The sequence below is a fragment of the Schistocerca nitens genome, chromosome 5 (genome assembly GCF_023898315.1).
Source record: "Schistocerca nitens isolate TAMUIC-IGC-003100 chromosome 5, iqSchNite1.1, whole genome shotgun sequence".
NCBI lineage: Eukaryota > Metazoa > Arthropoda > Insecta > Orthoptera > Acrididae > Schistocerca > Schistocerca nitens.
This window is the reverse complement of record NC_064618.1, coordinates 655,077,446-655,094,710: the sequence shown is the minus strand read 5'-3', so window position 1 is coordinate 655,094,710 and position 17,265 is coordinate 655,077,446. Positions and strand designations below refer to the sequence as shown.

General features: G+C 39.1%; 1 protein-coding gene across 1 annotated transcript in view; it reads left to right on the top strand.

Moving 5' to 3' along the window:
* Window positions 1-17,265, top strand: part of LOC126260640 (uncharacterized) — a 564,809-nt gene that overhangs the window by 58,534 nt on the left and 489,010 nt on the right. Inside the window, exon 5 of the mRNA XM_049957978.1 lies at window positions 12,532-12,636. Coding sequence (XP_049813935.1) covers window positions 12,532-12,636 — 105 coding nt within the window. The remainder of the gene's footprint in view (window positions 1-12,531; window positions 12,637-17,265) is intronic.

Below are 17,265 nucleotides of genomic sequence, written 5' to 3'. Positions count from 1 at the left end.
CATATCACGGTATCAGAGTGTAATCAAAACAGAAAATGAATTTAAATCTAAGCTAAACATGTGCATGGAGAAACAAATTGCTCATACAACCCAGCTCTCCTTGTGGCCAGGGTAGAAATACTTGAAAGCAATTCTCTTGCTATACAAACATGATACTGTACCATCACTGCAAAACACAGGACTTCCTGCAAAAGATGGAGACTGACGCATAGTGTGCAGCAGCTTCATTCAGATCAGGACAAATAACTTTCTTAGAAGATTTTCATTAAATAACAAAATCTGACATCTTATATTCTTCTCTCATGGTCAACAAAAGTCACAAAACATAAATGGGAAAAGCAAAAATATCTGATACACATGACAAATATATTCATTTAGCTCTCTGTTTCCAATGTAACAATTACTTCTGTATTCTACCATTAGTTATTAATTTTCATTCCAATAATCAAACAATGGAAAATCCAGGATGGAATGTACAATATTATGAAAAGGAAAATTGCTGCTCACCATGTAGTGGAGATGCTGAGTCATAGACAGGCACAACAAAAAGATTCTCACAATTAAAGCTTTCAGCCATTGGCCTACATCAACAATAGACAACAGACACACATACACACACAAATGCACACACACTCATGCAAACACAGCTAGTGCTCATATTGCAGTCTCAGGCAACTGAAACCTTACAATTGCGTGAGACTGCAGTCATGTGTGTGAGCTGCGTTTGTGTGTGTGTGTGTGTGTGTGTGTGTGTGTGTGTGTGTGTGTGTCATCTGTTGTTGAGAAAAGTCAATGGCCCAAACCTTTAATTGAGAGGGTCTTCTTGTTTAGCCCATCTGCGACTCGGTATCTCCGCTATATGGTGAGTAGCAACTTTCCTTTTCATAATTTTCATTACAATAGCATGACAATAGAGACCATGTAACGGAACATATTAAAGGCTTTACTTTAATGAAGTATGCGATCCCTTCCAAATTCAACCAGTTTAACGAGTATTTATGATTATAGAAAAGTTATTGTGTATGTTAACAATGATTGCACAACATGTCTCCATAAACAGTCAACCCATTAAATTATACTGAATAACTGACCCACACAAAAGTTAATATCACTTGATCACTGATACAGCAAATGTCATCATGTAAAAACACTAAGTTTATCTTAAATAATGAATATGAAGTACGAAAAATAGTGGCCAACTTAGGTATTTTGGATCTCCTTAAATAAAAATCACCCAGTGAAACCTATTTGTTCACTAGGAGCGTTTTCACTCAGTATTCACGTAATCAATCCTATTTTAGACGAAAACCAATGTAATTCTTCATAATTCATGTTACTTACTTATTTATGCAAATTAGAGAAGTCAATTGACAAACTTCTAAAAAACAGCCTTTTTGTAACAAAGAATTATTCTGTCAAGTCAACAAATCTGTCTGTCATTTTAATAACATGTTAAATTATGTCACTCGATGCAAATTAATAACTTTTCTGCACAAATTATGATAACAGATGTACATGTGACTCATAAGCTATATCTCTTTTTAGTAGTTCTTTGACAATGTTATAAATACAAGCAACGAGAAGGGTCGAGAGAGCAGTCGGAGGCAGTAGGGCAGTCGGAATGTCACTTTGGTGAAGTGTGTTTCTGTGTTATTGTTTGGCAAAACAAGTCAAAGAACATGTAAAGGAAGTACTACTTTGTGTTGTGTTATGGTCTTTGGTGGACAGTGGAATCAATATGGCCACCAAAGTAATAAATGTTTGATGTTTACATACGTGTTGGTTTCGCTCGTTCTTTATCATCAAAAGCACATGAAAAACACGGAACCTCATGTGTTTACCCTAGACAACCAAATTTAGAGCCAGCATCAGCAACGAGACACCGCAGCGATCCAGCAAGCAGCAGCGATTACTACAATACAATATTTTGTAATGGCGCCAACCTAACATCAAGTGCTAACAAGCTCCGTAAATGGGAGTGAAATAGTGCGTTTATCAGCAATTAGCAAAAGATATCTACGACGACTTGTGGCGGTCCATTTACAAAAGTGGGGGCTCGTCCGGGATCTTTAAGTGCATCGATGATAATAGTGCAGCGATAAATTTCGTAAGTGCTTAGCACTCCAAAAAATTTTATTTGTGCATTGTGGCAACAGTGAAAATATGTCAAAAATAAATAAATAAAGTGTGTTTGTGTGACTACGAAGAACTATCATCACACCGCTCGGAAGATTAACGTCTGGATTATGTCAATGGATTTCATCAATCAAGACTTCAGCTTCGATAAAACTGAATAGAAGTGAAGAAAGCCAACAAGAACACCGATCACGACATCATAGCATAAAGCAAGGTATTTTGTTGTTGTCATTTAAAATAATTATTAGTGAAAATGTCTCTACCTGAGAGTGATGATATCGTAGGAAATGTAAAAATTGAACCAGGGGATGGTGAACAATTAAACTTAACAGAGTGGCTAGCAGGGTTTGCAACGCAAATAAACTCGCAACTTAAACAATTAAGTGAACAAGTAAGTTTGAAACATAAAGAAAACACAGATAGACTGAATAAGTTAAGTTTGGATTCTAAACAATCAAGTGAGAAAGTAAGTTTGGATTTTCAACAATTAAGTGAACAAGTAAGTTTGAAACTTGAAGAAAACACAGATAGACTGAATAAGTTAAGTTTGGATTTTAAACAATCAAGTGAAGAAAACACAGATAGACTGGATAAGTTAAGTTTGGATTTTGATCTATTAAGTACTCATCTCAATGAGAAGTGTGAGGAAATTAAAACTACCCTCAGCAAGAACACTAGCGAACAGTTGATACACTTCAGAAAAGAATTTCAAGTTAAAGTTGAAAGTTTAAATGAAAACATACAAGCGAACACAGACAGCATTGCTGTCATCTACAACAGAGTAGATACTGAAACTAAAAGATTAGATCAGAGAATAGACAAAACATCAGAAAACCTTAAGCAAGAATACAATCTGTACACCACTAATGTAGATACAAAAGTAGAAAATATGCACACTAAATATTCACAATTGGAAGATGCAGTGATGTCCAAACAAACGATTTACAATCAAGATACAATGTATGGGCACATCCAAGTGAAATGCTTTCCTGGTGAAAATCTCCACCCTATTGACTTTATTCACCAATGTAAGGATATGTTTGTTGTAGGAATGTCAGACAACATAAAAATTAAGTTAGTAAAACGGTTTCTAGAAGGGGAGGCCCTATCCTGGGCAAATGAGAATAATGATTCTTGGAATACGTTTGAAGAGTTTGAAGCCAAATTTATTTGTAAATTTTGGTCACAGTCCATACAAGCCAGATTAAAGTCAGAATTTCTAAATGGACCAGTGTATAGAGGGAAAGTAGGGGGAATGCAAAAATTTTGCAGAGATCAACTGAAAAAACTTGCTCATTTAAATAACTCTTTTGATATTATGACACAAATTGATGTTTTAAAAAGAAGATTACCAGAGAGACTGCAGTGGGAATTGGTCCATGGACCAGACGATTCAATGGAAGAGTTCCTGAAATTTGTAGATAGATTAGATAGGGCCTTGGAAAGAGAAAGTAACCAAAGTTTTGGCTCTGGCAACAACCAGTATGGGGGGTGGAACAGGAATGTAAATAGAGATTATTATGGGAGGAGAGACTTTGAAAATTCTGGAAATAATGCTCCAAATAGGGGAGATAGGAGATATGAAAATAATTTCAGAAACAATACACAGGAGGGAGGATGGAGGAGAGATAACAGGAATGATAGAAATAGGTATTGGGGAAGAGAACAAGAGAGAAGGGGGTTTGTTGAAACTAGTGAACAAAACGACAGCTACAAACGGACAGACCGAGGAAACCAGCCGGGAAACGGTGGACAGTCCCACTAGATGTCCGTAGTTTTGGGGCTAGACAATATTATGACAGGACAACATATAACCGAAACTGGAAAAGGAGAGGATACAATGTAAAGAGTAATTACCATGAAAATACTGAAGTTGTTAGAATGAATAAATTAGAATTTAATAAAAGGTTTTGGGATACTATGAGTAAAAGTGATACAGTTAATAAAAACTGTGTTCAAGCACAGGTAGTTGGTGAAAGTGCAGAAGTTGAAGGTATTGCAGAGTTCCATAGTTGGGCTGAAAAAGATACTGGTGTGAATAACAAGTCAGACACACCACAAGTAGAATCTATTTTGGGGGGTTTATTTGATATGAAGGGGGATGACGAAGTGTTTAATGGAGCCAAAGACTCAATTGCTGAGATTCAGATACATACGGGGGAAACTGAAGATGAGGTTGTTGTGGAGGAGGAGGAAGAAGTAATAGAGGGACATTTAAATGATGATCCTAAATCAAGTGATGTTATTGATGAGAGTGTAGAGGAAGAAATAAAAGTATTTGTAGAATTGAAAAGTGATGATGAGATAAAGGTAAGTGATGTGACAAACATGGGTAATAATGAGGTTAATTTAAGTGAAATGCAGACTAGGGAATGTGTATCTGAGGACAAGCTATTGCCTATTGGGAACTATGAAACGCTAATCTATGAGAATGGTAATACTAATAATATTAAAGAAAATATAAACGGATGGAATGTAAATGTGTGTTTTCAAGAAAAAGGGGAAAAGTTTTTAGAAGTTTTGTGGAACAACTATGGAAACTGTATAAACAAAGATGTCTTTTGGAAAGAATTAGCAAAGGTAAGTGCAACCTTGTATCCTACATGGTGGACAAGAATCCGTAGTGGACTTTATAAAAAAGGGGGTGAAAACAGTAGGTTGTTAAGTGACAACACAGTGTTAAAAGGAACAGATGAAAACAAAGGTTTATGTTTAAATGTCAATGCTTTGCAAACAGAGAGGGATGTGTCTAAGCGTAGGAAAAAGACATTAGACTTAGGAACTAAAGGAATTGAAAATGATCTATTGTTTGAAAATACTGAAATAGACAAAGATGTTGAGATAGGTTGTCCATATGTTAAAGTAAACATTGACATTTGTCCATTTGAAATAAAAGAAAGACCACATCCTAATGCGTATAGACTTATCTTCCCCAGATCAAGAAGGTTATTTGGATTAAGAAACATCACTGAATTGAAATCATATAAACATGATTAAGCACATTTCCCTGTTTGAATACAGTTACTTACCCATTTTCCATAAAGCATGTGATCAGCAAAGATTTTTACTGGATGTGTCAAGTAGCAACTACCACTCATACTACAGACCCTGGAAAAGTTCCAGATTTCTGAGAGAATGTTTTTATATTTTTATTGTCACCATTGAATATTAAATTTGGAGACATCTTCTTTACTTGCAAGGGGCAAGTTTAACCATGCACCCAAAGAGGTGACAAACATTTATTACTTTCTTTTTGTATTGTTGAATATGGGACATGATTGCACCAAATAAAAGACAATGTAAAAATTTTGGTGCAAGACCCATCATTGTGTTACTATTGTTTTCTTAGACATAAGATTTGTGGACAATTTTCTACAGCTAATCAGATGTTCACCAAGTTTGATGTTTGTGTTATGTTGTGACCAATTTAAGTGTCCAATTTTAGTATTCATATGTTCTTGTACTGTCTTGACTATGTGTCTCAATGGGAGACAAGTTTTTTAAATATTTCATTTCTTTTTTAAATGCATATTATATCCATACATGTGACTTCACTAGTGTGTGTATTTATATATCATGTCCATACTTATAATTATGTTCTTGGTTTTCATTTCTTTTATGTGGCTCAAAAGGAACAGACAGTGGCAATATTTTCTTATGGACATATGACCTGTCCATCTATGTAATATATTTATGTTCCTTCTATTATGTTGACTAATCTGTGACTCAATGAGAGCTGACTTTGAAATAATTTACATATATATTTTTTATATATCTTAAAATCGCATGTGATATATTTGTGTCTGTTTTTTGATCATTTTCCATGTAGCTCACTGGGAGCAAAGATTAACATTTTTTTTTTTACTTTCATGTATTACTAAATATTTTTATTATGCTGTCATACTGATTGACATAACACAAAGTGCATTTGAAACAACACAACTAAAATATTTTCAGGAAAAAGTCATTTTGAAACGGTGTAACGGTTGTTGTATACATACACATTATGCATAGTAATTGACACATTTGTCCTAGTCGGCTAATATCATTAACATTCTGTAAATGATATTACCCGAGGGGGGTATTGTAACGGAACATATTAAAGGCTTTACTTTAATGAAGTATGCGATCCCTTCCAAATTCAACCAGTTTAACGAGTATTTATGATTATAGAAAAGTTATTGTGTATGTTAACAATGATTGCACAACATGTCTCCATAAACAGTCAACCCATTAAATTATACTGAATAACTGACCCACACAAAAGTTAATATCACTTGATCACTGATACAGCAAATGTCATCATGTAAAAACACTAAGTTTATCTTAAATAATGAATATGAAGTACGAAAAATAGTGGCCAACTTAGGTATTTTGGATCTCCTTAAATAAAAATCACCCAGTGAAACCTATTTGTTCACTAGGAGCGTTTTCACTCAGTATTCACGTAATCAATCCTATTTTAGACGAAAACCAATGTAATTCTTCATAATTCATGTTACTTACTTATTTATGCAAATTAGAGAAGTCAATTGACAAACTTCTAAAAAACAGCCTTTTTGTAACAAAGAATTATTCTGTCAAGTCAACAAATCTGTCTGTCATTTTAATAACATGTTAAATTATGTCACTCGATGCAAATTAATAACTTTTCTGCACAAATTATGATAACAGATGTACATGTGACTCATAAGCTATATCTCTTTTTAGTAGTTCTTTGACAATGTTATAAATACAAGCAACGAGAAGGGTCGAGAGAGCAGTCGGAGGCAGTAGGGCAGTCGGAATGTCACTTTGGTGAAGTGTGTTTCTGTGTTATTGTTTGGCAAAACAAGTCAAAGAACATGTAAAGGAAGTACTACTTTGTGTTGTGTTATGGTCTTTGGTGGACAGTGGAATCAATATGGCCACCAAAGTAATAAATGTTTGATGTTTACATACGTGTTGGTTTCGCTCGTTCTTTATCATCAAAAGCACATGAAAAACACGGAACCTCATGTGTTTACCCTAGACAACCAAATTTAGAGCCAGCATCAGCAACGAGACACCGCAGCGATCCAGCAAGCAGCAGCGATTACTACAATACAATATTTTGTAATGGCGCCAACCTAACATCAAGTGCTAACAAGCTCCGTAAATGGGAGTGAAATAGTGCGTTTATCAGCAATTAGCAAAAGATATCTACGACGACTTGTGGCGGTCCATTTACAACCATCAAATTAACCCCCCTGCCCATCCATACTTTAATCCATAATAAATACAATTTTGCAAAACACTTAATGATAACCACAACATTCTAGGATAAATTGTAATAATTATTGAAATTCAACTAAAATGTATGTAAGAATGAACTGACAAATCCACATAAAGCATGCATGCATGCTTTGTCAATGAAGCAACGAAGTGTCATCCTCCCTACATGCTCCCAAATGCCAAGTGCGACCAGGCCTATGAGCACCTGGCTGCAATTCAGTATCAAGATGTCTCTTCATAGCATGTGTGGGCAGCGTGAAGTATCTTGTAAACACGGGTTCAGACCTTGCAATATTCCGCCATCCTATATTAGGAGACAGCAGGGAAGGTTGAGGTACCCTACCTCACAGGCAGCAAACAATTTGGCCATTAAAACTTACTGCACACACAACAGCAATTTAGACCTAGGACTACACCATACATATTTGTGGATGTTTTCTGTGGCTGATGAAAATGAGCTGTAGCCGCTACAGGTTGCTAGCCAACATAACAAATGGCCAGCTCATTGATGTGACAACAAATTTAAAGACAGTGATACAGCACTGGCAGGCCACATTGTGCAGTATAAAAACTGTGAAGTGCTCTAGACCATATGATGACATCCTCAAAAAATTCCATGATCTCACTTGCCTGGCTGGTGCACCAAAGGACATTAATCATTTGATGGTGTATGCCACAATAACCATGTCCTGCCCTCCCACATCATGCCACCCACATCAACTCGCACCCAATAGACTTGCAGTAGCAAAGGCAGATTTGAAGGTCACGCTGTGGGAAGGCACAGTTCGACAGTCAAGCAGCCCGTGGTCATTGGTGCCACATTTAGACCGAAGAAAGACAAGTCATGGTGCCCACATGGGGAGTGTCATGCTCTTAGCTCACAAACAGTGCCAGACAGATCCAGTCCCACACCTTCAAGACTTTAGCCACGCATTGGCAGGCTGTGCATTATTTAGCAAGATTGATTGTGCAAAGGCATATACCCAAATTCTGGTGGCACCCGAAGACATTGAGAAAACAGCTATTGTAATGACCTTTGGGCTTTTTGAAAGCCTGTTTGTGTCGTATGGTCTTTGCACTGCTGCCCATACCTGGCAGCAGTCCCTGGATGGCATATTGTGAGACTTTCTATTTTGTTTCACATACTTCGACGATGTCCTGGTGCAGTCCAAGTTGCTGAAGATCCATTGCCACCACCTAACTACCGTCTTTCAGCACCTGAGTGAAGCTGGCATCATTGTCAATCCAGTGAAGTGTGCATTCAGTGTGATGAGAAACGAGGTCCATGGCCACTTAATTACCTCCACCAGATTGACACCATAGCTGGACAAAGTGCAAGTGATTCTAAACATGCTGCATCCTCAGATGCACAAGAAATAACTCCGTTACCTTGGCATGTTGAACTTTTACCGCCATGCTCTGCCAAATGCTGCCACCATGCAAGAGCCCATGACTAAGGCACTACACAGTCCCAATTCGAAAGGAAAGACCACTGTGAATTTGACAGACATGCTGAAGTAGAGATTCATGGACTCAAAATGAAATGTCTCAGAAGCAACACAGTGCAATCTTAGATGTAGTGGTGAATGCCAGCCAGACTGACATCAGCATGGCGTTACAACAGCACCTTGATGGGAGCTGGCAGATGTTCGGTTTTATCTCTAAGAAGCTATCGGAATCGCAATGCACTTGGAATGCTTATGGCCAAGGGTTGCTTGCGGTATATGCAGCAGTGAAATACTTCCGCCCATCAGTAGTAGTCTGACAATTCATCATCTTCACTGACCACAAACTGATTACTCATGTGTTTCACAACAATCACTCTGTTCACTGTGTCATATCAAACAATATCACAATTTACTACTGACATCCGCTATATTTCGGGGATAGACAACATAGTCGCTGATTGTTTGACCTGGGCGTGTGCCATTATATCATTCTTGTAAAAACTTTGAGGACATTGGCAAAGTGCAGGAGAATGATCAAGAACTGCACAGCTTCTGTCACGCCACCTCCAGCAGCTTGCAACAGAGGTTGGTACCTGTCCCCAGAACTACATGGAAAATTTGGTGTGACATCTCAGCCAGTGCTCACCAACTGTTCCTCCCAGAGAAATTCCGGTGCAGTGCCCTCGACTGTGTGCACGTGCTGTAACACCCTGACACCAACAGGATTTTGATCCTCCTCGCTGTGTGTTTCATCTGGTGCAGGTTTCAGAAGGACTGCTGCAAATGGGCATGCTCTCACATGCCATGTCAGCTTGCCAAAGTCAGGAGGCACCTTCCCCAATGCAACATGTCAATTTGCACACGTCCATGTGGACCTCATTGGCCTGCTCTCTCCCTCTCTTAAGGCACATGGTATCTTATAAGTATAGTGGACCACTTCACTCACTGGCTGCATCAACACCAATCATAGACTACACCGCCAAGACCATTGCCACCACATTCATTGACACCTGAGTGGCATGCTTTATATGTCCCAGTAATTTGACGATGACCACAGTCACCAGTTTCACTGCACATTGTTCACACACGTCGCCAGACAGTGTGGCATCAGATTACACGAGACAACACGCTACCATCCGGCATCAAATGGCATGGTTGAACGGCACCACAGGACTCTGAAAGCTGCCCTAACTTTCCATGACACCTCATGGCCTGAGGCACTCCCACTGGTGCTGCTCGACCTGCAAGTAATGCCAAAGTAGGAGATCTATGTGGCACCTGCCGATCTCGTTTATGGACAGCCTCTGACAAGACTGGGTGATTTTGTAGAAGTATCACCCCCACATGGAGCCATGGCACCCACTCTGGTAAAATGCCTGTGCACTCAAATGGCTGGTCTCTGAGAGCACGAGCCGATGCAGTATGGCACTGGGAAGATATTCGTGCACACCAACCTGCAGCACTGCATGCACATCATGTTGCATACCGACACAGAACAGTCACCTCTCTAGCTCTCCTGCTCTGGACCACACCATGTGATCACCTGAGGGAAAAAATGTTGGACATTGAGTGCAACAGGAAACAGTCTACAGTCTCAACCAACCGCATCAAGCCAGCTTGCAACTTGCCGGCTCCAGCAGCCACACGCTTTTTAGTCCCCGAGGAAGATCTGACAGCAGATGACATTGTTTCCACCAGCAGTCACACAGATCTCACACCTGTAGCCACCGGTGATGCACAGCTGCAGCCTGCTGTTATTGTGGCACCACATACACCTTCCACCACACCAACCAGGCAGCCCGTGCTGCCGCCCGGACCCTCACCACAGCTGCCAGTGGACTACAGCACATGCCCTGGCCTCCACGTCTGATTAAAATGTCTGTGCTGTAGAGATCCCATCCCCAGCTGAACACACCTTCAGCCGATAGATCCAGTCGAGCTCCAGACAGTGCCTCCCATGTCCTTTGCAGCTCCTGGGCCTGCATTTATGTCTCTGTGGCTCTGCCACATTGGGTGTTAAGGCAAGATTGGTGTTTGTGCCAGCTACTGTATTTGCATTGCCATTGAGCTCCACACATTGCCCTCTGTGCCACCGGACTTGTCCTTAGCAGTTCTAGGACCCACGTTGAAGTCGTGAAGGCACCATACTCGTGTACACCCTCCGGGTCTGTGTTGCCTCGAGTTTTGAGGCTGGATCAAGCAATGCACTGTGCTCCCACAACTGAGTCAGTTGATGAACCTGTGGGACATGCCACATGTGAACACCTGGACTTGTCATTCTTGATGTCACTCTGAACAATTTAAAAAGTGAAATTTGTTCTACTGTAGTGCATTAACTGTAGCACTAGTGAACACTCCACGTTGTTATTAAGATATCAGTGCATTGGCCTTTGAGACATCTTCCCAACTGACTTGCAGCCACACGCATACACCACACTTTGCTACAGAAAGTTTCTAGCCAGCACATGCTACCAGCACTGTCACTAGCTGACTGTGCAAGGACACACCCAACAACGCCAGTCCGGCATGCTAATTTCATGGGCCACCAGCCCTCCACTGCTGACCAGCCCAGCGCAGCTGCACCCACACTGTCACCATGCAACATGCGAACTTAAACAAATGCAGGCCACGGACCGATCGGCTTTTTTTTTTTTTGCAGCTATGGAACGATGCTCCCTGAGAGAAAAGCATGAAGGGCAGAGCTGCAGCACAGCTGACACAACTAAATGGTGCCTGGCATTCGCATGGCCCACACATGCAGCTTTCCTGCTACACCAAATTTTGGCAATGGTTCATCATGCACAGGCCCATGTGGGACAAAGCAGGCAGGCAGTGCGAGCTGGTAAAGGCGATGCAACTAATGTCTCCAACCTTTCTCGCCATCTCCGACCCTTCTCGTCATAAACCAAGCCAAGTTAACACGATCCCCCACACCCGTGTATGTGAAATCTTGCTCATTTTCTCATTTCACGACATGCATCCATTCATTTTGTAGAGCTTTTTCTCCCATCTGTGAAAGTCATGACGATCCATGGGTCACAACAAAAACTGGACTTTCAGAGATGCAGCATTTGTCTTGCGTGGTCCACATGGTCGCGCCACAGCGCATCACCAGAGTGTATACCCCACCAAGATCGGTCATTGAACCATACTGCCAGTACAATGGATCTGTATGTATGGACATTAATGATTAACATTGTTTGTACTATCTTGTAAGGTATGGAAAAATAAATATGTGTCACTGACAAAAACGATTCCCATCATTTTCTGTCACCAATTCCCACCCTTGAGCATAGTGCTTGGGTACAGCAATAAAGCCGGATTGCTGCATGCTTATGACTGTAAGCAGTGACAACCAAGTCCACACTTCAATATATATTTGAATAGAGCTTTTTAACAGTGTTAACAATAATGCTACCTTTGCACAAAAGGCATCTTTTGAAGATTTGTTGTTGTGTTTTGGGTTGCATAATACCACAAATTGTCAAAACTATTTTGAAAATTTTAATTGTGTCCATCAGCACTATTTTCAGTTTCACTTCCTGAATGTAATCATTTGCCACACATTCTGTCTCCTTGTAGTTTTAAAATTTTCTCAGGAGACTTCTCCTTTTCATACAACTTAATTATTTGTGTATACATGTGTTAAAACTAAATCCACAGATTTTCATCTTATGGTGTGGTGTTATTTCAGAACAAGTATCTGTGTGACGTACAGGTGTGGGATAGACCATGGCTGCCTGAACGTGAAGTTACAGAACTAAATTGCACTGCAATAGATGCAAGGCAGAAAAGAGAGGTGAGTGAATGTTCTGAAGAATGAGTTATTAAACTTTTTTAGGCAGTTATGTTATCTAGTAGCAGTGAGTATAAGAGGATTGTTCTTTGCCTCACAATATTTACCATATTTACTGAAGTATAAGATGATCTTGGGTATGAGGTGACCCCCCCCCCTTTTTCTTAAGAGGCTCATTGAAAAAATTTGTTTTTGTCTTATTCTGACTAATCAAAATTACAACTGTTTTACTGATGTAAAGTATCTGCCAAAAAGTTAACATATATCTATTCTAAACTTGTGCCATGTATTGTCTACATTTTGAAAATACTACAAGAGATAAAATAAACAGAAAGATTGGTTTTCATTAATTTTCAGGCCATTTTGTTTTCTACTTTTTTTTCTTACTAACCGTGTAGTCTGTAGTATGTCTCTTCCATCCAAAAATATCAACAGCCTGCTACCCTCTCATTGGCTGTGTAGAACCAGCTGACACTCTCCCTTTAATTCCAGTCATTTGTCATGGTGAGTGTCAACAACATTGTAGCGAGACACACATAAGTACACCTCTGGCCCCTATCTACACTTTTACCATCCTCTGCAGAAATGGATACTGTTGTTGAGCATTTGTTCAATTTTAAAGTCAGTTTGATTCAGATTACAAGTAGATTCAGGCAAACTGCTGTTTAAATGTGGTAGATGTTCATAAAAAGCCAAAGTAGGTTGTATAGATTCTCATTGTTGGCAACATGAGGAAATTTACCACTCACTCATCATTCCCCTCACCGCAATCTTCAAAACTCACAGCTGAGCTGGTGTCACTGTTCCTCTTCCAACCCTCACCTTGAGCAACTGTGAAAAAAGACTGCAATATCTTCTACAGTGCAGGTCATATGTAACAACACCAACTAATATATGAAAGAAAGATTGCAGTTACAATTCTGTCGCATTCTCAGACTTCTGCTCGTCCCACAATCCATAGTGATGTCTGTTGTTACTATCCCCATGACGGGTCTTGCCGCTGTAATTTATTCTAGCGATAAGAATTACAGTTAGTTTAGTATAATTTAATTCCTTTATTAGATATTTCATTTTGGATTAATTTTTCTTCTTGTTTCAACTGAATGTCACAATCATCTTTTAAAGATGATTAAAAGCTGGTAACACTTTTACCCTGTATTCTAATACATGAACAGTGACCAAATTTGTAATTTGCAACCCACTTAGTAAATCATTACAGTCTCCCATAACCAAATAAAATACTGGTCTGGTTTCTGAATCAATGTTTTTTGAAGAACAACATTTCTGTTTTTGAATGTTACCTTTACTTAAAAATCAGCATTAATGTTTGTATACCTAGTCCAAATGTGTTTGACAATGTTTATTGCAAACCTGTTCAAATATGATACAAGTTTGTACAATGGTAGAATTTAATGCTATTTCTTTCTGTGTTTCACAAAATCGTCACATTTTAATCCAAGCAATAGGCTGTTGCAGTGCCCAGTTCATAGGTTCTTGCATATCTCTTGCACTAGTGTCATGTGAGTCAATTTCACATAATCGCTCAAGCAATGTTGATAACAATTTTTATTGCAAACCTGTTCAAATACGATACAAGTTTGTACAATGGTAGAATTTAATGCTATTTCTTTCTGTGTTTCACAAAATCGTCACATTTTAATCCAAGCAATAGGCTGTTGCAGTGCCCAGTTCATAGGTTCTTGCATATCTCTTGCACTAGTGTCATGTGAGTCAATGTCACGTAATCATACAAGCAATGTTGATACTGTATCAAACAGTTCAACATATTGGGAAAACTTAAGCCTTTTTTGATGCAAATATCAATTGCCGAGCCTTGCCTTTCTGAATTTTTCAAAATAAATCTGCACAACTTGAATAGTCAAAGCTTCATCTCTAAATGTAAGATGACCTCTATAAATGTAAGACTATTCTATACAATCTACCATCTCAGACTTATGTGTTTGTTGTCAGTAGTTTGAAAACTTTGATTTGGGAAAAATAGAAATATATACTCTGCATGTAAACTGTTATGTAGACACTTGTGGGAGGCCTTGCAGATGCACATTTATTTATATATTAACAGTATTATGAGAAGGGGAGTTTTTACTCACCATATAGTGGAGATGCTGAGTTGCAGATAGGCACAACAAAGAGACTCTCACAATTAAAGCTTTCAGCCATTAAGGCCTTCATCAACAATAGATGCACGCACACGCACACACACAAACACACACACACACAATTGCAATCTCAGGTAACTGAAACCACACTGCAAGCAGCAGCACCAGTGCATGATGGAGTGGTGACGGGGTGGGGGTAAGGAGGAGGCTGGGATGGCGAGGGGGAGGGTTAGTATGGTGGGGGTGGCAGACAGTGAAGTGCTGCAGGTTAGACAGAGGGCACGGGAGAGGTTGGGGTGGGGGTGGGGGGGAGCAGCGGATAAGGAGAGAAATAAAAAGACTGGGTGTGGTGGTGGAAAGACGGCTGTGTAGTGCTCGGATGGGAACAGGGAAGGGGCTGGGTGGGTGAGGACAGTGACTAACGAAGGTAGGATGTATTGCAGGGAAATTTCTCACCTGTGCAGTTTAGAAAAGGTGGTGTTGGTGGGGAGCATCCATAGGGCACAGGCAGCGAAGCAGTAATTGAAATGAAGGATATCATATTTGGCAGAGTGTTCAGCAACAGGGTGGTCCACTTGTTTCTTGGCCACATTTTGTCATGGCTATTCTTGTGGACTGAGAGCTTGTTAGTTGTCATGCCTACATAGAATGTAGCACAGTGCTTGCAGCTTAGCTTGTAGACAACATGACTGGTTTCACGTGAATTATTTATTTATTTGTTTATTTTTTAACCATCATCACACATGTGATATAGGATTTGTCATTAGAATGGTTGCATGTAACATATGATAACAATGCATAACATAATAAACAAGCAAAGCAAATTACGTGCCCATAGCACATAATTAGAAACCAAACACGTAGTACACAGAAAACACATACTAATGACAAACATATTGTAGTACCCCCAAGAATTTTATGAAAGTCTGGAGACACTTGTGTTCCAGCCGTTTTGAACACACATTATTTTAAAGCAGGGTGTAAGGATGAGCATGGGATACTGCACCCATTTATTGTTTGTGCAGGCGAAACTGGAAAGGAGATAATTCATCGGCACTGGCAAGTGTTCAGCACGACATGCCAAGGATAAGCAAATACGGCCCAGAAGCTCCGTGGCCAGCTGCAAAGAGTAATGTAGCATTGTATTGTTAAAAAACAAATGGAGAGACTTGAAACAGTGACTGTTTATTAGATGTTGAACTGCTGTTGAGAGTACGTGGACTGGACGTGGATAGTCAGCCACGATAAAACCTTATATATTAATTGTGTTCAAGAATGTCTAATTAACTGATTCTGGGTGCCTGGTAATGTGTGGGCTTATGTAATAAAGTTCAGTTGTTTTTTTGTACAAAGTGGAAATAAATATGTTCTGGTGCATTGAATGATATTCCAAGAGTAGTGTATTTTTTAAATAAGAAGAGAGAGAGTGAGAGAGTGAAACTTTCCCCTTCCTAGGAGTGAAATCTTTTGAGAGGCGTCCAGTGCTAGCAGAAGACATTGGCGCTGCAAGAAAGCAGAACCAACAATCTTCAACAAGTAAGTCCACGAAAATGCTTAAGCTGTATAGAGAGAGCTTAACAGTACACCAGGCCACCGCAATATGTAGGGTATTAACTGCACCTTATACACAGAATGTGCTAGGGACATTTAACAGAACTTTTATAAGTATTTTATAATTTGAAAATAAATTTAAATTTGTTTAAATTATTGAAAGCAAGTAAAGGTTTCAATTTATTGTCTCAGACACTGTAGAAGCATTTATCCATCAGATATTTTTTTTTAATTCAGGCTTTTTTTTCTTCATGCTTGAATTTTCTTTTGTTTTCCTGCTCTTTAATTTGGGATGGAAGTTCATTTAAAATGTTTGTTTCTAAGTGGCCCACATGCTTCTGACTTCTGCTTTTTGCTACATGGGGAATGTGGAAGTCCTTCCAGTGCCTTTTATTGTGATAATGGTAGCTAGAGTTGGTTTGAAGATTACAGTGATTTTTACTGATCATTTCCAGGTGCATATGGTGTTGTTAATATCTTTAGTTGTTTAAACAGGGGTCTACAGTATGTTTATGGTGCACTGTGAGTCATGATACAAATAGCTCTTTTTTGTATAATAAAAGTTTCTTTTAGTCTTCACTTGATTTTGTCCCAAAAACGTATGCCTTAGTTTGCAGTTGAATGGAAATAACCAAAATACACAGCTCTACTACCTTCCTGGTTGTATACCTTGGGTATTATTCATAAAGCAAAACATGCTGAACTTAGTTTCTGAGTAAGACACACAACATGCTCATTCCAGTTTAAATGTTGGTCAATCCACGTTCCCAGAAACTTTTATTTGTTTTCTAGCATGATGCTTCCTCTTGACACTTACTTCCATACTGTATAACATGTTAAGTCTTTTGTATATTTAAAGTCATCTTATTTGAATGAAACCATGACTGTAAGTGTGAGAGCACTTTATCTGCTATGGTACACAATGATTCTTGTGTATCACTGATTATGACACATCTGTCAT